The sequence below is a fragment of the Phocoena sinus genome, chromosome 6, assembly GCF_008692025.1.
Source record: "Phocoena sinus isolate mPhoSin1 chromosome 6, mPhoSin1.pri, whole genome shotgun sequence".
Classification (NCBI taxonomy): domain Eukaryota; kingdom Metazoa; phylum Chordata; class Mammalia; order Artiodactyla; family Phocoenidae; genus Phocoena; species Phocoena sinus.
Genome location: NC_045768.1, coordinates 59,194,233 through 59,217,816, shown reverse-complemented (window position 1 = coordinate 59,217,816; position 23,584 = coordinate 59,194,233). Strand labels below are relative to the sequence as shown.

General features: G+C 38.5%; 1 protein-coding gene across 1 annotated transcript in view; it reads left to right on the top strand.

Moving 5' to 3' along the window:
* The window catches only part of PTPRD (protein tyrosine phosphatase receptor type D), a 527,692-nt gene that overhangs the window by 92,769 nt on the left and 411,339 nt on the right, over positions 1-23,584 (top strand). The window contains 1 exon segment of the mRNA XM_032635461.1: positions 17,070-17,236. Within this exon segment, the coding sequence (XP_032491352.1) occupies positions 17,173-17,236 (64 nt within the window). The 5' untranslated portion in view covers positions 17,070-17,172.

The following is a 23,584-nucleotide window of genomic DNA, read 5'->3' as shown; positions in this document are numbered from 1 at the left end:
AATCAGGAAGAAGAATGTTTGTCTTGCAGAAGCACATTTTGTAGAATTTTAAATAAGCTACATAAATATTAGGTATTAAGTCAGAAATTCTCTTCAAAAAGCGTTTTGTAAACAGTAAAGTATGGCAGCATTTACTCTTTTTCTTCCTTCTCTGTTACTTCTATGTAACATCCCTAAATTTATGGGCCATTCATTTTAGCATGACTCCAGGTTGTTTTATTTTTCTTTAGAATATGGTGAGGCTTTGGATCTACAGGGCCATAGACATAGAGCATTTTTTTCTTAAATAAAACAACATCAAATACCCTAGCTTAATTTGTGTATAACATACAGTGTCAGCTCTTCTTATCCTGAGTTCACGAGAAAATTCAGCACTAATGATCTAAGGTATCTACCGTTATGTAATGAATTAATTCCTGGCCCGTGCATTCAGAATGGTACCAGCTTTACAACATCCTTGGGAGAATTGAAAAAGAATCATTCAATTTACAGTCTGTAGGGCATAATTATCTCTTGGAACCCCAGTTGATAAAGGCTGGCTAAATTTTGTTTTGTTTTTAATGACAGTGGACAGAAGCTTTTTCCTTCAAATCCTTCCTGCGTCCCTGATTTTAATGTGCTTTTGTTGCTCATTGATTTTGATGAGGTAGGATGGAGACAGTCATTATTTCATTTCACACAGATGGAAGTCAAAGCATGGAGATGTCAGGGATTGTCTCTAGAGCCTTCTTGAAATAAGATAATGACAAAGTGAGGAAAGTAACACCCGCTTAGCCCAAGCACTAGACTGCTTCTGTGGGATCAAGATTTCAGACTGTAAAATGGATGTCATGTGTTTTACATGGATATCGTTCCCCAGGAAATCAGAAATGTCTAATGCCGTTTAGGACAAAATTGGGATTATATTATCATGGCGGTAGTGTCACTTGAATAAGTAGTTTTGGAATGCAGTATTATGATTTATTCTTTACCTCATTCACTAATATCCAAAAGGCAGCCATTGCTATCGGCAGAGTTCTGACTTGTTCCCTTTAACACATTTGAGGTTTATATGCACACTCCGAGAGAATATAACTCCAACTTTGTCTCTCCTTTTTCTGCTGAGGGTTGAGGTTTACTGCCATGCAGGATCAACTCAGCTTGCCTTAAAATCCTACCATAAACTGGCTTTACCCATATCTTGATTCCTTGTCATACCAAAGCTATGGTATATATATACAATGGCCAGTTTATTGGTTCCTAAAAATATTTTGAACATATCAACCTCTAAATCTTATGCTTATTAGTGAAGTGCCTTGTATTCCTCTCAAATCAAGATTCTACATATTCTTGAAGGTCTGTCAACTACCACCAAGTTAATAAGATCTTTCCTGACCACTGAGATCATATGCATCACTCCTGTAAACATATACGGGTATTTATTATTCAAACCATTTATTTGGTTTTTAACATATTATCATGCTTTTCTAATTTTTACATTCCTGTATTTCCAAACAGACAGTACAGTTTTAAGAGGCATTGCCCTTGTCTAATCTTCTTTGTGTCTGACATGTATTAGCAGGATGTCAGATACAGAGAGTTGACATTGAATAAATATTTGTTTATAGATTCTTCAGAACCATATTTTAACTCATTGACTTTATCATTAAACAAGTTTCTTCTTAACTGTTATATATAAGGAAAAGAAAGAAAGAATGTGCTCTGAAATCAGGTTATTATTTTGACGATTTTTACTTCCTTTTACCTGTTTATATGTACATGCTTTGGAAGGACCTAAATACAGAGTAAGCTTGGAGTCTGGACAGTAATTTCTAATTAAGACTACAACTCTAGGGCTTTGTAAAACCTACCTTTGAGTAACCCAGTACTGTGCCCGTCAAAGAACAAAGAGTCAGTATAGCTACCAAACAAAGAGCCAGTGCCTCTACCATAGTCACTTCCATCACCATCACCCTGTGAGCTGGGAAAAACTGCAGATGGGTTTGCTGTATTTTTTGATGTTTCTTGCAAAATAAGCTTATCCTGTACATATTTCGTATATGTACTTTCACATAAGTCATGAATATTTAACATGGTTTTAAAAACCTTATTCTTGTGGATACTATTGAGGATGAGGACAATAAGTAATTAACATAATAAATACATTATATGATATGTTGAAGGTAATACAGGCTATAAAATAAAGCAACTAAGGAAACTGAGGCAGAGAAAGGGAACGATTTGGCCAAGGTAAATATGAAAGTGAGGACTAAAGCATGTCTAGAGCTCTGGTCCCTTGACTGTCTCTGCCCCAGTCTTTGGGCTATACTGCTTCTCCTGGACCTAGGAGCCATTCTGCTTTCTCCGCATGGGTGTACATTTAGTTTTATTAAGTACTACAAAATACTTTTTCAGAGGGGTTCTACCAGTTTGCATTCCCATCAGCAGTATATGAGTGCTCATTTGCTCCACTACCTTGCCAACCTGTGTTGTTCAATTTCTAACTATAAATATTCTGGTGAGTGTGTTGTGGTTTCTCACTGTGATATTAATTTGTGTTTCTCCAATGACTAACATTGTGGAGCATCTTTTTGTATGTTTTGTGGCTATTTGACTTTTTTCTTTGTCAATTGTCTGTTCAAGGCTTTTGCCTCCACCGTCTCCCCCAAAAGGCAGATAGTAGAATGAATGAATAGATAGTATCAGACCTGTGGTGGATATGTGTTTTGCAAATATCTTCTTCCACTCTGTGGAATGACCTTTCCTAATAATGTCTTTGGATGAACACACATCTTTAATTAATTAATTCCAATTTACTAATCTTTATTGTTATTACTTTGCCTTGTTTCAGAAATTTTTGCCTATGCCAGGGTTACAAAGATATTTTTCTGTGTTATTTTCCATAAGAATTACTGTTTATCTTTCACATTTAGGTCTCTAATTTATGTGGAGTTGATTTTGTATATGGTGTGAGGTAGGGGGTCAATATATGTTATTATTCATATAGATAATCACTTGACTCAGTTCTGTGAACTGAAAAGATTATTCTTTGCCACTGCATTACAGGGACACAGTTGTTTATAAGTCAGTTGCCTGAATGCAGGTGGGTATGTTTCTAGAGTTATTATTCTGCTTCACTGGTCCCTTTGTCCTTGAGCCAGTACTTCACTGTCTTAATTTCTGTGGCTTTGTAATAAGTCTTTTAATAAGTAACTGGTATGATTACCTTCAATAGGTAGTCCCTCAACATTTGTTCTTCTAACAGATTGCCTTGCCTATTCTTGGTTCTTTGCACTTTCTTATAAATTCTGAAATCAATTTTTCTATTTCTTAAGAAAAACAAGTTGAAATTTATATTGGGATTTCATTGAATTCATTGATCGACTTGGAAAAAAATAACATCTTTACAATAATGAGTCTTTCAAACCATATTATGATTGTCCATTTATTTATATCATCTTATTGATTACTAATGCTGTGTAATTTTCTGCATAGAAATCTTGTCAACTTTTGTTACATTTATTTCTAGATTTTAAAAATATTTTTGATGCTGTTGTACGTGGCCTATTTTTCAATGTTTATTTTCTAATTGTGAGTATATAATACAGCCAATTTTTTGATAGTGACCACATATTCAGCAGCCTTGCTAAATTCTTTTATTAATTTTAATATTCATCATTTCTCCTCACTTTTTACACATTCTATTGATAGTAACTAGTAAAGTTGACTAGTTCTTATCCAAGGACAGACATATCCAGTATGCAGTCAGAAACTGACCTGAGGAACACACTGACTGTTTAAAATGTCATTCCTTTAAAAAACTTGAGTGAAAATTTCACTTATTAACCTAACTTGAATTGTGGGCTTCATCCCTGAGCAGAAACTCCTTAAGGAAAATAACTTCTATGGAGATAAAATCATGCTAAATACTACTTGTCAGTACACTTGGTAAGATCAATTGAGATCTCAGACACATACGTCACTTCAGTTATATCACCAGGAAGGAACATTATGCTATGGGGTTTTCGCTAGTGGTTAAAGGCATTTTAAAACAGTTTTGCTCCCTCTGAGCTATGTGGCAGAAAATATTTACAATTGGAAGAAGGGGCAAAGAGGTACAAATAGTTTCAATTTACTAATTTTCCTAAATCTCGGAACAATATACTACGTAAAAACTCTGAAAGCTAATGACAGTGATTTTACTAGTTGATTGCTGTCAGAAGAGGACCAAAATAAATCAGTTGTAGCCAAAAGAAGCCAAGTTGCCTACCTGTCTGTAAAGTGTGGTAAAGTACTGAACAGAACACACATTTAAAAAAAAAAATCTTTGAGAGTAGATGCGATAAATATTTAACCCCTTGATGTCATTAGCTTTTGCTATATACCAAACCATCGCAAAACTTAGTAGCTTAATCCAGCATCCATTTATTTATTTCACGACACTCTGGGTTGGCAGTTTGGACTGGGTTCAGCTAGGTGGTTCAGCTGCTGTGGGTCGTGCTGGGCTTACTCATGAGTCTGTAGTCTGCTGCCGGGTCCTGTGGGGAATGACTGGTCTAAGATAGCTCAGCTGGGTGGCTCGTCTTTGTTCCACGTGATCTCTCATCCTCCACCAGACTAGCTTTGGCTTATTCAAATGGTGGTGGTGACAGGGGACCCAAGATCAGCAAATGGAAGAGAGCCTGCAAAGCTGCTTCCTGAAGTTTCTTGGGCTTCTTGAGGCTCAGGGTCAATGCACACAGTGTTGCTTCTCCCCTGTTCTGTTGGCCAAGGCTAGTGATGAGGCTAACCAGCGGGCGATAGACTCCTCCTCTTGAGATGCTTAAGAAGGTGGCTTTTTTGGGTCACCTTGTACACCCTCCATATAACAAACTATAGTACTCTGTGTTGTGTTTTTAAGCCAGGCATTAAATACTGGCAGTTTCCAGCTTCTTTAGGTAACTAATAAGAAAAAGTAAGGACTTAAATGACCTCATGTTGGGGTGTTAAAAGCCTTGCTTTCATAATGGAGGAAATCCTGGAGTGAAGACTAAGGGATGAAGTGTAAAAGATAACTAAGAGTGAGAAGGTAATTTGGGAAGCTAGCCAGCAATTGACTCACAGTGGGACCTGGCTTCTAAATCCTGGAAGAAAAGATTTTTCAATTATTGGAAAGGCTGTGTTTTCTAATAGTCTGAATGCCATTGTACTATTGGGTATTAGTATCAGTGCTACCATTACAAGGCTTAAAAGGGTCAAAACAAGACTTTGATGTATCAAACTTAAGAAACTTTTTTTATCCTAAAGTATGTGTAGAAAGCCTTTTCGGAATCACAGATTTAAAAGTGTGACCACGGAGATCCGGTGTGCCCACCGTTTCTTTGTACATGAAAGCAGATTTTTTTTTTTCCTCTAGTTTTTAGGAATGCAAATGAGAACTAGCATCAGGCACTTAACTTTTCAAGTAAAATTTCTAGTGTGTTAAAATTCTCCAGTGGGGAGCCCTGGGACAAAGAAGAAAATTCATTTGGTTTCCTAGGGTCTGTTATTATATGGGAACAGAAAACAATTTAAAACATTAAAAAGCAACACATTCTCTCTGATTGTTTTAAATAGCACTTAGGAAGGGGAGACTGCCATAGGATCCTTGAAAATGAAACTGGGAAACTTTCATAAAGGGTCAAAGACTTTACAACACCGTACAATGGCTATGTCCAAATAAATGGATTGGAAGTCTCTACAGAGACGTGGGGCAGGGTGGGTGGTAGAGAGAGATTTACATTTTTAAAACCATTGACACACAACCACTGGAGAAGTTGTCTGAATATAAATCAGACCATGCCACTCCATAGTATAAAGCCCTCCTTTGCCTTCCCATTGCGTTGCGGATGAAATCCAATTTCTGCAGTGTAGCCTGCCGGCCGTGTGCAATCTGGGTCCATCTTGATTTCCCAGCTTATGCATACTTCTCTCAGTCTGGCTCCCTGAGCTCCAGAAACACCAAGCTCAGTCCCGCCTCCAAGCCTCTGCCCTGGGCGGTCTGCCGCTTGGCCTGGAAAGGTCTTCTTCAGAATGTCTTGTCATTGACATCCAAGTTCAGGCTTGCACCCCACCCATTCAGGGCCCTTCCCTGCCACCATATCTAAAACTTCCTCTCCCCTCCCCCATTACCTTCTTTTCTTTATAGCACTCACCACTTCACTTTTTAAAAAACTGTGTTTTTCTATCTCCCCTCACCCGAATGTATCAGGGACCTTGCTGTCTTGTACACTGTTATGTCTCTCGTATGGATCACTGCGCCTGGTATTCAAGAATATTCATGGAGCCGAATAATGAAAGAATTTATTTTTAAAACAAAAACACAGTTGATGTGTAAAGTTGTTCTAGCTTTCATGTGGATGGTTTACAATGATAAAATGAGGACATTGTATGAAAGTCTCAAACAACAACAGTCTCTTTTCTCCTCTGTGTGTTACATCATGTTGACATCAGCCGTCACATGGCGACTTTAACATGTGGTGATTACAGCAAGTGTTTGACTCCAGAAGGGGGTTGGCGGACAAAACCAAACTACCAATCAGTAAAAGTTTTCTGTTTTATCTACTGTCACCTGAAATGTATGTGAAAAATATTCAAACTGCAGAATATCTAGGACAGTGGACCTCCAATGATTGGTATGGCCTAGGAAAAAATTCTAGGACTCCTGTGTCTGTTTATTTTTATCTCACTTTAAAAATTTCTAATTTTGTGTATTTGGCAATATATTTAGTTCATTAGTAGTATAATAGGAATATATTATATATATATATATATATATGTATATTTTTTCAACATGGGCCATATTTGTATATGGCCTGTATACACCATATTTATGTATGGGATGTATCCACCGCTACATACAAAGTTTGAAAATGATGAAGATTTATGCTATGAAAGTACTGACCCTAAAGACAATTGCTGTGGAGGAAGTGAGCACAATTTCTAAAAGCATAACTTTTGAAAAATGTTTTACAAGGTAATGTGATAACACATCATGATTAAATCTATGATTAAAAAATATTAAACATAATAGAAGCAAAGCCCCATCTATTCAGTTTGTGATGGAAACACGGTTGAGCATACCGCAAAAGGTAGAGAAATCCCTAAAATGTGAACATGTTAATTTGGGACTTGATCCCCACCAAATAATAGTTAGGGGTCACGCCCCTCCCCCCACACCCCCATTGTCCTTGCACTTCTGCCCGCCAGCGCCAGCCCCAGCCTGTGCTTGGTCTTATGCATGTTAGTACCTGGATACCCCTGTACTTAAAAATATAAGAATCTGTGTTTCAAAAAGCCTTTCGGATGATGCCTAAATCCAGCCGAGGAGGAGTTTGGTTGATGTTATTATTTGGCATTTCCTTTTCTTTTAGTCATGTGGGCCAAATGAGATTACAATCGGTATCTGGGAAGTTTGGTATTTAGAAAGTTGCTACTAGGCTTTTCATGACTTTAAACTCCTTTTTTGATATCTGCACTGTGTATTTTGTTTGAGTATTTTATAGAGGTATAATGAAGACGACAGTATTTTTATTTTTAATATTTATTTATTTATTTTTTGGCTGCGCTGTGTCTTCGTTGCTGCGCGTGGGCTTTCTCTAGTCTCAGCAAGCAGGGGCTACTCTTTGTTGCGGTGCGCAGGCTTCTCATTGTGGTGGCTTCTCTTTGTTGCAGAGTACAGGCTCTAGGCTCGTGGGCTTCAGTAGTTGTGGCACGAGGGATCAGTAGTTGTGGCTTACGGGATGTAGAGTGCAGGCTCAGTAGTTGTGGCACACGGGCTTAGTTGCTCTGCAGCATGTGGGATCTTCCTGGACCAGAGCTCAAACCCGTGTCCCCTGCATTGGCAGGCAGATTCTTAACCACTGCGCCACCAGGGAAGTCCGCAAGATAACAGTATTTTACAAAGCCTTTTTCCGGAGGTCTCGAATATATTTTCTGAAAGAGTGACTATGGGAAAAATAGATTTGTTTTCATTCCTAGACTGACACATCTTGGTATGGGAAATGCCTAGTGCTTTTATTGCTGCAGGAAATTTTCATATTTTATTATCAAATCACTTTATAACTTTCAAAAGCCACTGCTTTTGAAAAATAGCTATTGTGTGTCTTCATTTCTTCTTTCAATATGGCCATGTTGCCCTTAGCAACTTTATAATAAAGTACACTCTGGCTGGCATCTTTCCACCTGGGTAACTCTCCTATATATCTCTGAATTCATCATCGAATGCATTCCTACCTACTCCCAATTAGCCAACATGTATTTTTGCTAAAATTTAGATGAAAGAGAAAAGAACTCCATGAAAAAAGAACTAGATAATAATATACAAGATCGGTGTGCCTCAAGGTGGTATAAACATGTGTTTGCATGTTATTAATTCAATTACTAATATGTGAGAATTTTAAAAATCTATTTTTGGTTAATCATTTCTATTTCTAAGCACACCTATAAACTCTGTGACTCTAAGATATGCAAGTACATAATAATGGGTTACTAAGTTAAAGATTGACTTTTGGGAGAATTTTTGACTCATGGGATAAACTTTCATTTGTGAATTATTTATCCATCTAGGACGACAACTCTCAAATACTTTTATTCAGTGAGATCATCTCATCCTTACTTCCTTTACCTAACTTTTAAGGTTTTCTTCCCCCTTCATTTGGGCCAATCCTTAGACTATTTCTCTGCCAATTAAAAAAGATAACTTTTGTTTATTGTGCTCATTTTAGAATTAATCGTGACCTCACCTAAGCTAGATATCTCCATTATAGTAAGTCAGAGATGATAGAAGCAGAATGCTGTACAAGAAAGAAAATTGGTTTGGGACCTAAACCTCTCCTGAGACTAACCAGATGTGTGTCCTGAGGTTATTAATTTCATTATGTCCTTTCACTTCATTGTCTGTTACATGAGGGGGTTGCCCAAGATGATCTGTAATTTTTCTGCTTTTTATCAATCTTTGGTTTCATTCATGGAGAAGGGTAGATGGGAAGAAGGCACTAACGATAAAGAGTACAATATAACTAAGAAAATAAATATGCCGGGTGAGAGAGGAGGAGAATGTATATTGAATATCTATGATCGATATTTTTTCTCTCTACCCTTTCTTTAGGTTGTGTTTCTGTTTGGTTAACAACCATTTATTTGGTTTCTCCACATAGAACTTAACTCTCCTCTACTATGTATGGTGTTTATAGGTTTTCACAGAGATATGGGATAAGTCATGGGGACAACACTGGGGAAATGAAGAGAAGATGCTTTAATTCCACATTCCCCAGCCATTCATGATGACCTCTCACAATTTTGCTGTCTGTTGCTGACAGTGAAGTGAAAGAACATTCCTTGGAACCGAATATTTCTATCCTGGGACTGTTCCCTCAGAGAAGAGCTAAGCTCCCATCATGAGGAAGGGGAATTACATCTATTCACTGACAGACATCAGTGCAGTCTCTGCCCTATTTAACAGATTCATCCTTTTAATTGGTGACAATGTTTATGTCATCTAAGTCTATGAACTGACCTTCCCATAAGGCAAGCCAACTTCAGTTCTAGCTTAGGACAAAAAGGGAACTGTGGGAGCCATCCATAGTGTTTTGACTTCCATACCCAGAAATTCAAATCTAAAACTGCACTGGAAACACCGAAAATTGATGGATTTAGAAAATAATATACTAGAAACAGGCCTTGAAAAGTCCCATTTTTTTTTAATTAAAACTTTTTCTTCAACATTAATGAACTGTTCTAGGACATTGTTTCCCACCTTTGGCACTGTTGACATTTTGGTCCAGATAATTCTTTGCTGTGGAGGGTGGTGTTGTATTCTGTAGGATATTTAACAGCATCCCTGGGCTCTACCCCTTAGGTGCCATTAGCACTCCCCTTGCATCGTGACAACCAAACATGTCTCCAGACATTGCTAGTTGTCCGCTGGGGAAGGGGCAAAATCATTTTCAGTTGGGAGCCACTGGTCTAGAGCTTTGATCACTCTGAAGATGGAATTATAGATGTAACACCTGTGAATAGGCAAAATCAGTTTCTGTTGAGCTATAGTAATGAAGTATTTAAAAACTATTATATACTATTATTAAAAGACCCTTTGTTTTAAAAATAATCTTAAGGAAAAAAGTAATCATTGCTAAAGGGAGTGGTAAATTCTCCACAAAATGAATTTTAAAATGTTGAATAGACTTGTATTTTAACTTCCATTGCAAGTTTCCACTAGTGTTGTATAAAACTGGATAGAAGTTATCACACGCAATAATCACTTAAAGACATTAGATGCTTCTTCTAAAGCTATCCTACTTTTCAAATCAGAATTGTATTTCTGTTTGTATGGGAAAAAATAGGTAGACAGAGAGATGAGGGGTTTTTTTTCCCCCATCTGTTCATTTCTCATGGCATACTTCATTTTTATTTCCTGAAGGAGAAAGAAACGATCAAAGTTAATGATGTCATTTTGCCATTTCTGAAAGTAATATTTATGTGTGCCTCAAATGTAAAGTTATTTGAAATCTTACAGGGATTCTACCAACAGTAATTTGAAAAGTGAATTATAGAAAACTCAGACCATTGGCTTTTCTCTCTTTGTATCAGAACTAAACATATGAAGAGTCTTTAATGTATCCATATTGATAGGCATTGTTTTACTCTTCAGTTATTCTAATAATCCAGTTGATTTCACCAGAGTTATCATGTACTTACAGTCACCTGCTGTCTTCAAACTAAGTCATAGCCTAAGCCAAAAACGAGATGACTGAGTTATTTTTATGTATTTATACATAATATCTCATAAAAACCCCCTCTGGGTTTTTCTTTTTCTCCCAATTTATTGTCATGAAAACATGTTTAGGGCAAAATAGAGTTCTGACATGATGTGCTGTTATGGGAAAGAGTATAATTTAAGGAGTTTTCAGTTTATTTCATAAAAGTAATTCCTTATATTCTTTAGATTCCTTGTAGCCTTTAGAATCAGAGGTATATTGGATGTGTTGTTTAATTTAATGACATTCTTCTATTGCCCTTTTTTAATCTCAACACTGTTTTCCATAGTCGAGGCTTTCGGTGCTGCATGTCTTTAAGAATGTACTGTCCATATTCCTCACTGATATTAATTAATTGAATGTGGCCATTTCATAAGCATTACACACATAATGTCATAAGGATGTGTAGAAGTATCCTTGCCTTTCCCGTCTATGAAATGTGGTGTTTCTTTGCTGTCAAAGTTCCCATTTCTATTATATCCCAAACAGGGACTTTTCATAGTGGGGAATACAGCTCTTCTGGCTGTGATAATGAAATACCCATTTTTTTTCCTTTTAATTACAATGTTTCTGTTTGGACATTTTCCAGTTACACACTTGACCACTCATTGATCTCCCACATTTTATGAAGTAGTTTGAAACAATGAAATGATTGTTTTTGGCAGTGTGAGGGTCAGGGATGGGGAAGTAAGTGACCCAGAGCTTAAGTGGGTTTCCTCACCTAACCCAGTGAACCCTTAGAGTCTAATTATTTGGAAGCCAAGGACTACATGGACTCAGGATTCCCACCTGATTGTTTCAGTTTACAACCCGGAAAACGTAGGCTTTGTTTATAGCTGTGCTCTTGAGTGCTGATGAAAAATGAAGCTATGGTCTCTGCTGTCCAGTGGGGCACCCACTATCCTCATGGGGCTATTTAAACTTAAACTTAAATACAGGAAAATGTTTACTTCCCCAGTTATACTAGCTATGTTTACAGTGGTCAGTTATTAGTGCAGATAAAGAATCTTTCTATCCTGCAGAAAGTTTGATTGGATAGTGCCGGAGGATTCTTGTCCTAGACCATGATAAACTGTTTAGGGGACTGTCTTCTCTTGGAAAATTCTTGTGAATAAGTGAAATGTTGAAAGTTGATTTGTGTTTTCTCTTTTCTTTTTGTGTCCCTGTAACTGTGTGCTGAAGCCACAGGAAACTCACAGGGCGCCCTCAGAAGTCTCTACCGGGCTTGCTATAAACTACAGGCCACAGCAGCCCTGCTTGTGTCTCTTTTACAAATCAGTTTCCTGGTAGCACATCCTCCCTACAATTTTTTTTTTTTCTTTCTCTTAAATGGTTGGAAATCTGTTCTAGTTGATTTATAGAGGCCTGATTGGTTTGGGAGTTTGATAAAAAGAAGTCACAGCATTTAGGGATTTCCTCCTTACCACACCATCTCCCCGACTTAATGGGTATATGTTCAGGTTATATATCACTACCAGGGGCTTCCCTAGTGGCGCAGTGGTTGAGAGTCCGCCTGCCGATGCAGGGAACACGGGTTCGTGCCCCGGTCCGGGAGGATCCCACGTACCGCGGAGCGGCTGGGCCTGTGAGCCGCGGCCGCTGAGCCTGCGCGTCCGGAGCCTGTGCTCGGCAACGGGAGAGGCCGCATACCGCAAAAAAAAAAAAAAAAAAAAAAGAAAAGAAAAAAAATATATATCATTACCATATTGTTGCTTCTAAGATGTCTAGAATTGAAAGTATAGGGTTATTTTAAGGCAAAAAGAAGCAAGATGTATAGGGATAAATAATATCTAGTGAAAGCAGTATTTTTTTAATGTACTTATGGAGATTTTTCGGAAAAAAAACTTAGTTCTTTCCCTTTCTCTCCCTCTTCTCAGAATAATGATTTGATTCTTTAACTTTCTCCTAGACTGACCAATGTAATTTTTAAAAATAACTTTTAAGATTACAAACTTGTGGATTTTAATGTGCTGTGTTCCATTTCATTGCAGTTGTTATTCTTTTTGCCACTCAGATTTTCCTACATTTGACTGATGTAGGAGCCAAGCCTCGTCACCTTGGCTCGTCTTTTTGGATATAACCTGGTAGTTTCTGAAAGCCTCCCTGCTTCCTGGTGATGGCAAGATGTTCCATGCTCGTTTTGCACATTTCCTGCAAAAAACCTACAGTCACTCATTTCTCTAAGGGACTTGTAGGATATCTTTTTAAAAAGAAAAGCCTTTTTTTTTTTTTTCTCTTATGTTAACATAATCTACAGAAACACCAACAATACAGAAAGCTGAAAACAATCCTTAAACATTCATATCAGTTTGAATATAAATGTACTTATTATAGAAAAGGGTTCCAATGTTAAATTGCAGATAAAGAGGTAGGTGTCAGCTGATCAGATCACTTGAAGCAGTGATGTAAGACTCAGGGCAAGTGTATTTTTCTTGTTTCATTTCAAATTAGATCGCACACACTGGCCCTCTGAGCTGTTAGTTTCTCTAACCACACGTACATAAATAGAAAAGTAGATGTTGAGCTGATTGGAAATCAGCAAAATTATTGTTAACATCTTTGTGCTGTGAGCAATAAGAAATCAGAGAATTTTAAATATTATTTTTAGCTCATCTAGATGGTTGTTTTATCTGCCAGTCCCAGTTAATAAAAGACACAAAGGGCAAGGTATATAAAAATCGTGGAGTTAACCCCTGCTGAGGGCTATTGCACAAATGCAGAATAATTTATGGTGTAAGCTAAACCATGGTACTTTTAGTATCTCCAAACCCCCTTTCTTGCCCTTTTCATTGCAGCGTGCTTGGCTACCCTTTCTTTAGGGTAGGGAACTACTTATAACATTGTAGTTTGGAAACTACAGGAAACTACTTATAACATTCATTCATCCTCATTCTTTTCTTTTTTTTCCTTTTTTTTTAAAAAGCAATCGTTATTTATTTATTTAGCTGCACCGGGTCTTAGTTGCGGCACGCGGGATCTTCATTTCGGAGTGTGGGATCTTTAGTTGTGGCATGTGGGATGTTTTTTTTCTTTAGTTGCAGCATGTGGGCTCTTTTACTTGCGGCATGCAGGCTCTTCGTTGTGGGATCTAGTTCCCTGACCAGGGATCGAACCCCGGCCCCCTGCATTGGGAGTGCAGAGTCTTAACCGCTGGACCACATTATTTTCACTGAAAATGTTTTCTTAAAAATCTACTGCCCATTTTTGTTCCAAAATTCAAATTCCACCTTACTAATACACAAGCCAGCATTTTCCTTTTGGCAAAGTTTCTATGTAATAAACAAGGTACAGAGTGGAGATTGACCAGAATGAACATCTAGAATTGGTTTTATCTTCACACCTCTGATCTCCTTTTGTCATATCTCGGCCAAGGGCATAGCCCATTTAAGTAAAAATAGGTATGTTCACATCTGCATTCATTTCTAGATCCTATCACTGTTAAGTCAGAGGTAACATTTGTAGGTTCATTTGAAAGAACTTAGTCTTCTTATGGCACTTCAGTTGAGAAGGGGGAGAGCCAAATCACCTCTTTCCTGAGAGAGCATTTCATACATCTCCATCTCTGTGATTGCATCGAGTCATTATGTAGCAGTTGGCTCTGATACGCTTGCACAGACACAAATTGAGTCTGACAGGACTGATGTCTCCTGGACTTTGCTGTCATTTGAAATGCTGGCATGAGGGTGGGAGCAGTGAAAGGGGGAGAGGGAGAGAGCTGATTCCTTTAGCACTTCTTCTATAAAGTTTGGAGAATTTTAACATTTGATAGCTGTGAACTGCTTGATAAGTTGTTTTGCAGGTGAGATTGATAACAATAGCTGATTTGGAGCAGCTGGCTAGCTTTTGGTTTCGAGTACATGCATTTCAACGTGCAATTTGCTTCATGCCACCTACAAATCTGTTCAAAAGGCAAAAAAGGCTATCTAGTGGAATGGTAATTAGAATGGTCACACCCCCTCCTTTTAGTTGTATCTTTCCTGTGTTCACACCATTCATTCATAGTAATGAAAAAGATAATATCTTTTTTTTTTTTTTTTTTTTTTTTTTTTGCGATACGCAGGCCTCTCACTGCTGTGTCCTCTCCCGTTGCGGAGCATAGGCTCCGGACGCGCAGGCTCAGCGGCCGTGGCTCACGGGCCCAGCTGCTCTGCGGCATGTGGGATCTTCCCAGACCAGGGCACGAACCCGTGTCCCCTGCATCGGCAGGCGGACCCTCAACCACTGCACCACCAGGGAAGCCCAGATAATATCTTTTAAAAAAAATTTTTATTCTCATGCTCAAGCTTAGTTTCAAAAAAGACACATTATAGTATCTGCATTAACAATATTTTTTAAACTGCAAGTTATTTTAAGTTTTTAGGTTATTTCTGGATGTCTCTAGTCTTTTGTGTCAAGAATTTTATGTGTTTCAGATATTCCTAGATGCAAAACTTAAAGGTATACTGTTTCATTGGCAAACAAATTCTGATTGTCATTCTCGAGTTCTTCTCACAGTGACAGAGGAAGCAGTAACATTAAATATGCCCTTTCTTTCTCTCTTTATTAAGAGCCTATTCTGTACAAAATGTTGTGCTAGATTTATTGAAGGTTCTGTAGGAACTATCATTTATCACCCCAAGAGCCATACTTCACATTGCTTGGAGCCAGTCAGTCATCACTTCCATTCTTTTCCATTCCCACCAGGACCACCATCACTCTTATGGTCTGTGTTACTTCTTACCTGTGACTCTTGATAATAGTGTTCTGTAAATCATCCCACATCCAGCTGTCAGTTAATCTTTTCAAAGCTTCATTCTATATTGTTCTTCTGCTCCAAAACATTAAATAGCTCCCTTTGTGGTTTGCTGAAAAAAAGGCTGGTTGACTTAGGGAGGTATCCAAGGCTCTCCATGAGCTATTATTTTTTAAGCCTGAGCCATTTTCTTTTTTTTAATATACTGCAATTTTATTTCAGTTGCACAAACGAAGTTAGCATGTAGGAAATTTAAATGAAACAGTACGGTAAAAATAGCAGAGAGCCAAAAACGCTAATAAGGAAGTACATCTAAAGCATGAGACATTTTCTTTTGCCTCATCTTCTTGTGGTTTCTTAATGGATCCGTCACACCAACTCAGTAGTCTCATTGTGGACCCTGGACCAGCTCCATCAGCATCACTCAGAAACTTGTTAGAAATGCAAGTTCTTGGACCCCCAGCACAGACCTCCTGAATCACAAACTCTGGTGGATGGGTGCCCAGTTACAAGCCTTCCTGGTGGTTCTGATGCATATAAATATTTGGGAAGCCCTGCTTCAGGCCAACCAGGCAACTCACCTTTGCCAAAGCTCCCGTTTCACTGCCCTGCCTTTGTATAGAATTCCTGGAATGCCTTTCCTTTCTTTTGATAAAATTCTGCCTGTACTCCAAGGCTCAGTTGGAGACGCCGCTTTTTCCATGATGTCATTCCTAATCCTGAATTTCATGGCATTATTTGGCTTTCCTTCCTGGCACTAATCACGTATTAACTTGTCCTAGTCATCCAATGTGCCTGTATTATTTTCCCTCCTAACCTGGGAAGTCACAGAGGATGGACTCTGACTCATTTTTGTATCTTGCGACACTAAGTGCTGTGTAGCAACTCTGATGTCTTGCACGCAGTAGGCTCTCCAAAAACAGGCTGTGGCTTATTGATTTTACATAGAAAGTTGAGAAACCTAAGCCGTTGCCCAGGAGGCATATAAACATCCTGTAAGTCAAAGTGGCTTTTGCTAGCTATTGTTTTGACTTATTGAAGCCAAACTAGACTCAAATGTGATGCGTCTTCAGGGAAGAAGCCAAATGTGCTGGTGTAAAAAATTCTAACCTCTACTGTTTAGCTGGAGAAGTTGAATTAGCAGATTTCACCTGGTGCCAGGAAAGCAACTTCCATTATTCTGCCAATAATAGACTTTTATCCTGCATGGTGGAGCTTCTCTTAAATCTTGCTTGTAGCATTGACGGACTTTCTTCCACCTATGTAGTCATGTAATATTTTATAAGAAGTGACAGGTTCTTCTCATAGAACGTTGCCCAAAAGGTGGCATGAGCAGAGAGTGAAATTCAGAGGGGTTGGCTTCAGGATGGCCTGAGCATGGGAGCAAGATCAGCCTGGGGAGTCCCATTTCACAAACCAGGTTGTTTGGTTCCTCATCCAAAGGTGTCACGGTTCCCATTTATGGTGTATCAACAGTGTTTTGCATCTCTCGTGGTGGTTGTGATGGAACAAGGGGAGAAGAGTGAGAGTCTAAGTGTCTTTGTGTTTTCTTCCCTTTCTTTTCTTTACCTCTCCCTCTACAGGCTCTGAAAGTGTTCCAGCTGAAATTTCAGATCGGTCCGGCTCGCTGCGGCTTCTGCGGCAGTGATTCCAAGCTGCCAGTGTGTGCTGGTGCCGAGCTACAGGATGGTGCACGTAGCCAGGCCGCTGCTGCTGTTCCTTGCCTTCTTCCTCCACGCGGATGCTGAGAGTAAGCCATTCTCCCATTCTCTAGGGGGCTATAATGAGTGGTTTTGTTTGCAGTTGGCACCACGCTCAGGGCCTCTGAATATGTTTCCTTTGGAAGTAAATCCTGAGACACTGTGGGATCCTCCTTGGCTACCAGCCAGCCTTTCAAAGAGATTATTGACATGGCTTGCTTACCATTTCCTCTCTGTCTTAATGCCCTTTTTCTTGTGCATCTAACCGCTCCTACTGTTTTTGCCTTTCTTTTTTTCTTTCTTTTTTTTGATACTCTTACCAGCCCAGTAGCAAAAGGTATTATGAGACCAATGATACAACACAAACTGGGATTAACCAGTTGGTGGTGCCAATAAGTAAATATTGCTCAGACCCATTAGAAATTTCTTTAGTTTTGTGGCTATTTCTATGTTTAGAAAAATGTGCAATGTCGCATTGAGCCCAATTAAACTTCCAAGCCCTTGTAGCTGTCACAGCAGCTGTTCTAATGTACCGTTTCCGACAGCTGTCGTGGAGTACAGTATTCAAACGAATCAAGCAGAACTGACAACTTTGTGGCTGGATGAAGGGTGTGGAAGTGTGAGGAGAATTCTGTGGAGTACAGACCCCAAAGTTTGGATTATTGGACTCAATTTGTGAAACCGAGATTGTGGTCACTTAGCTTGCCAATTAATGAGAAGATCCCATCTCCTTTGTAATTAGGAAATCATTAGGCCTACCTTGTTTACATACGTTTCTTTTCCCATCTGTCCTTTGGATTTTTTGGAAGAGGCAGTACTGGAAAAAGGCGTGTCTCTGGCTTGTAGTTACCAACATGTCTGGTCCCCGGTAATGGTTTAACTCATATGAGAGTCAGCCATTCTCTTCGCGAGTCCCCTTGGTACTATTAAAATGTGTAACGTCTGCAGTCATTACCTTTTCCCTCCACTGACTATTTCAGTGAGATTAAATTTGATTCATGTTCAAGATGTTTCAAAGACAAGGATCCTGTGTCATGTTGGCCCTTACCTGTTAATTGCATTTCAACAAGAATTTCCTCAATAGCAGCCAATTTCTTTGTTTAAATAGGGCTCTAGTTTTTAAAGAGAGCTTTCCAGGAGTGAAAGGAATACTGTTAATAATAGGATACATATGGAGCATGCATGTTTTAAGCACAACATTTTCTGGTTAATAATGTATATAGTCTCCTAATTAGCACTTGGGAGTGTTGGTTTAAGGTGAAGCCAAGGAATTTCGAGTACAATGCCAGCAAATAATTAACTGGGAAAAGACCCAAATGAAAGATGCTTGTGTTAAAAGCCGTTTATGTCAAAATGTATTTTAAAGTTGAAATCTAAATTTAGCGTTTTAAAGAAATCAGGCATATGGCTTTATTTTTCAGTTTTGGCTAGAGTGAAAAAGTAAGTTGTTTTACAATTGTTAGCTTTCGGCAAAAGCATATTAAGGCTGTGGGACCTGACTTTAATATCAGATCTCAGGGATTTTCTTAAAGTTATTAGATCTAATTATCATATATTCATGAAGTTATCCTTCCAGATGAGTAAGCATATTCTCTTACTGAGAAGCTTTGCTTTTGCTTAATTCTCTGGTGGAAAGTGGCAGACAGATATCAAGCATTGAGGAACAAGTATTTTTAAAATGTTAAATTATGTGTATTTTTTTTTAAAAAATAATTTTATTTTTATTTATTTTTGGCTGCTTTGGGTCTTCATTGCTGCGCGCGGGCTTTCTCTAGTTGCGGCGAGCGGGGGCGACTCTTCGTTGCGGTTCGCGGGCTTCTCGTTGCGGTGGCTTCTCTTGTTGCAGAGCATGGGCTCTAGATGTGTGGGCTTCAGTAGTTATGGTGCGAAGCCTCAGTAGTTGTGGTGCATGGGCTTAGTTGCTCTGTGGCATGTGGGATCTTCCTGGATCAGGGCTTGAACCCATGTCCCCTGCAGTGGCAGGTGGATTCTTAACCACTGTGCCACCAGGGAAGCCCTAAAATTTAAAATTATGGTTTAAAAACAATCTAGACTATAAGTGATCATCACCTGCTCCTCCTCTTGCTCGTCCCCTTCTCTGTCTTTCTCTTCTACTCTTTCATCCATTTCTTATCCAATAGAGTCTTAAGCAAGAGATAACAAAGGCCTGAGTGAATTAGCGATTGTTAGTTAAATTAAGATAGCAGTTTTCAACCTCAAGACGTAATCTGTAAAAGAACCCATTCTCGCTCAACTTTTCCCTTCGCAGCTACAAAGAGGGAGAGGCTTCTTCTTTGCCAAATTAATTTTATTTGGCTTTGCCCTATCTCCTCAACCTTACTTCAGGATATTTTCCCTTTAACAGATTCGTTTGGCATTGCTGAATAGCATATGTAACCTGAGCATTCCCGGGGAAAGAGGAAAAATTAGCCATATTTTTTAAGGTACATTTTAAAAGAAGAAAGAACATCCCTTAGTAATCTACTCGAGGATATTCCTGGTACATGAAAGCACATGGTAGGGTCTGAGATATAATTTTAGCCATTAAGAATGTTTAAAGAACAATTGATGAAACGGGATTTAGATTGTAACCCATTAAATTGTGCCATTAACTTCTCTTAAAACCCTGAAAAAAATCAAGATACAAGTAGCACTGAAAAAAAATTTGATTTCTTCACCATCATAGAAAGATGATATTTCTCAGGCTTGTATCAACTGGGTCACTGATTTGTTTCCCTACACTTTCATTAGCACATCTAGCCATATATATATATATATATATATATATATATATATATATATATATATATATTTATTTATTTATTTATTTATTTATTTATTTATTTATTTTCTTTTACCTAACTGTATTTTGTATTCATACAAGGCATCAGGAGTTATGTTTCAGACTTTAATAGTAGCTTAGCCACTCAAGAACTATGGGAATAATTTTTTTTGAATGTTGCTCTCTTTTGAAGAAGAGGATGATATGCAGGTGGGGAGTGGAAAGAAGCCACTCTAGGGTGCCATGTTAACTTAGTGTGTTCAGCTCACTGCCTTTTGAAACGATTAACTCTGCAGAGCTGAGGAGTGAGGCTTATAATCCACTGTGTGGAACACCATAGAAAAGTGCTGGTGTGATGTCACATTAGGTAGAAGAGCTCTCACGAACCTTGGTTCAAACCCAGGTTGAAAAATTGTGATAATATCCCTTTAGCAGAAAATTATAGTCTTTGCCATTGCCCATTTAAAGTGCCCTACCGATCTCCACTGTTATTTCAAAAGGCTAGATGTGTGCATGGATCCTATTTCTTTTTGTTCCTAAGTCTGGAGTGCTTGAAATGATGCCACTCATTGCTTCTTGAATGCACACATGGTAGAGCTGTGGTCCTGGGGAGGAGTCAAGTGTGACTTCAGTTTGAACACTAGGAGTAGCCCTTCCTCGTGCCAAGCTAACCAGTTTTCCATAGTGGTTTGACTGAGGTCAATTCAGTGATGCTGTGCATGCAAATTCTAGATGAATTTAGATTGTATTATATTAATATAATCCTGGGGTAAATTTTTTTTTTTTTTTTTTTTTTGCGGTACGTGGGCCTCTCACTGCTGTGGCCTCTCCCGTTGTGGAGCGCAGGCTCAGCGGCCGTGGCTCACGGGCCCAGCCGCTCCGCGGCATGTGGGATCTTCCCAGACCGGGGCATGAACCCATGTCCCCTGCATCGGCAGGCAGACCCTCAACCACTGCGCCACCAGGGAAGCCCAATATTTTTCTTTTGACTGAGTTTTCGTGATAGTTTCTGGTAATTTTATGTAGCTTTAGTTTGCTATTTACCAGTCCTTTTTCTTTTTTTTTTTTTTAAAACTAAATACAGGCCAAGAATCTGCTGTTAGTACATTCTTTTATCAAACTGGTTTCACTATGATGAAATCACTTACATTCTAGACCTGAGTTTTTGCTTTCCGGCCACTGTCATTGGACCTGAGTGTTTATTGGATCTTCATTATAAACACAGCTCTTGATAGTTGAATTCCTAAAATGGTTGAGTTCATCCTTTTTCTGTTGCTTTTTGCCATTTTTCTGTCTCAGATGGTGAACACACCCTCATTTTCCATCCTTATTGTTAAGGAACCTCGCTGTAGTCCCCATCTACTCACTATATTCCTGCCCTATGTGAAAGCAATTAGGTTTCTTTTATGCCCCCTCTGGTGGTATATCACTCTATCCAATGGAACGTCTTTATTTCTTTGGCATTAGAGAGCAGACTGACATCAGTGTTGTAAGTTAACCGTTTTTCCCTTACTTGTTTTCCGGTGGGCAGCATAGGGCAATGGTTAATAAAGTAAGCTCTGAAAGCAGAGTCTGCTTTTAAATTCTGGCTGTGTTTTTATAATCTGGAGCATGATGCCTCATGCTCTTTCTCTGAGTTTTCCTGTCTTAAAAATGTGGGTGATGAGTGATGATGGTGATGGTATAGTGTAGGCCTACTCTTGGGTTTTATGAGGAATAAATGAGTTAATGTAAAACACAGATCAGCAGATAACACATGGTAGATATTTAATAAATGTTATCTATCATTATTCAAAAACATTCAGCCAACATTTTTATTGAGTACTTGTGTTTAGGTACTGTGCTAACATTATTTAATTTGATACAGATCATCAAAATTTGGACAGTTGATAAACCATATTTCCCAGCTTGCTTCCCTATAAAAAGTTCTATCCATAGGAGATTCTTATAAACTCTTGTCCCAGGAGTTAATCTGAAGATGAAGAGGGAATATGAAGCATATCTGCTTTTTCAAGCTTAGGAAATAACCAATTTAAAGTTAATTTTTGCTTGGGTCTAATGGATAATGGAAAGTGTTTCCATCTTCCTGTTTTGTTGCTTCCCGTAGTGAATTTTCTTGAGCTGCTCTGAGGGAGGAGCTGTAGATGTTTACTGTAAGCACATACAGAAACACATGGGACACTGGTCCAGTAGGCTGGAGATGGAGGTAAACAAGGTAAGGAAGAAAGTGAGTGGCTTTTGCTATGGCCAGGGATTATTCTTCAGAAACAAAATTAAAGAAAAGGAAAATGATTAGATCGAAGGGCAGGGCAAATGATTCCTTTGCGTTCTGTCGAAATCACTTCCAAGAAGCAGCCTGTCAAGAAGTTAGACCTCCAAAATGAAGTTAGGAATGGAAAGACTGTCTTTCTTATGTCATCAAAATGCATTCCTCCCAGTAGACAGGGCCATTTCACAATGAGAACATTCATAGATCATCAAAAATGTCCTTTAGTTTTTTTTGTTTTTTTTTTTTAGATTACGGGTGTTTAGGTATGTGTGATGTATGTATTCACGTATGTATGTATGTACTTAGATCACAGACCATTCAATCAACTTTTAAAAGGTAAATTGCTTGGGATGATGAAAACGAAGTGTTCTAAAATGAGATTGGGGTGATGGTACTAACTGGGTACAAACATACTAAATACCATTGAGTTGGACACCTTAAATGGGTGATCTGTATGTGTGTGAATCATATTCCAATAAAGCTATTTAAAAATGAAAAGGTAAACTGCTGCTTAATCCAGCTCTCTGGTTAGATTCTCTTTGGTATATGTCACCTGAATGAAAAGTGTTCTGGGTCCTTCAGGCCAGTTAGAATAGATGTGCTCATTGAGGAGAGCAGGAAGAAAGCCAGTTCATTTTTCTATGCTTATCAATGCTTTCCTTGTTTTCTTTTCATCTGAATTTACAGAGGTGTGGCAAAATGAAAACCTTACTGCTCCCTCCTCCTTCCTCCCCTCACTTTAAAGTAGCTAAATTAGCAGAATCCAGCTGTCTACAGCAAGAAAAATATTCCAGCTATTTTACTGATCCTTTGGTCCCATTGCAGAGTTTTCTGTAGCTTTCTGAATTAATTGCTCCCAGCAGTGCTGTACCTATCTAGTAAGGTTAAGAATATGTCACATAATCAACACATGTGTACACTTCAAAGCATTTTATTGTGTGTAGAGGGACTTGCTTTTTCTAAGAAAAACCAAAGTATGATATATTTGTTATCTCTGATCTCTGTTTGCGATGAGGGCCCTAAGCTTGAAGGATAGAACGATATCTGAAATATCGGTGAATTACTTCTTGTTATTGCTAATAGCCTGGTGATATTTGATTATACTGTTCTATGATTTCCTCATTTCTTTCCCATCATATTCTTAGTTTCTTCAGTTTTCCTGACGTAGCTGCTATTTACCTGATTCATTTCGAGTAAGTTTGACTTGGTTGGGGGCCCGCCCTCTACTGCCTATGTTGTCCTGCTTCAGTAAATTCAGAAAACCCCCAACCAGTGTCCAACTTGAAATAAAGAATCAAAGAGAGAAGTACTAGTGATCGGGTGGAAACCAATTCTCTTACTTATAAT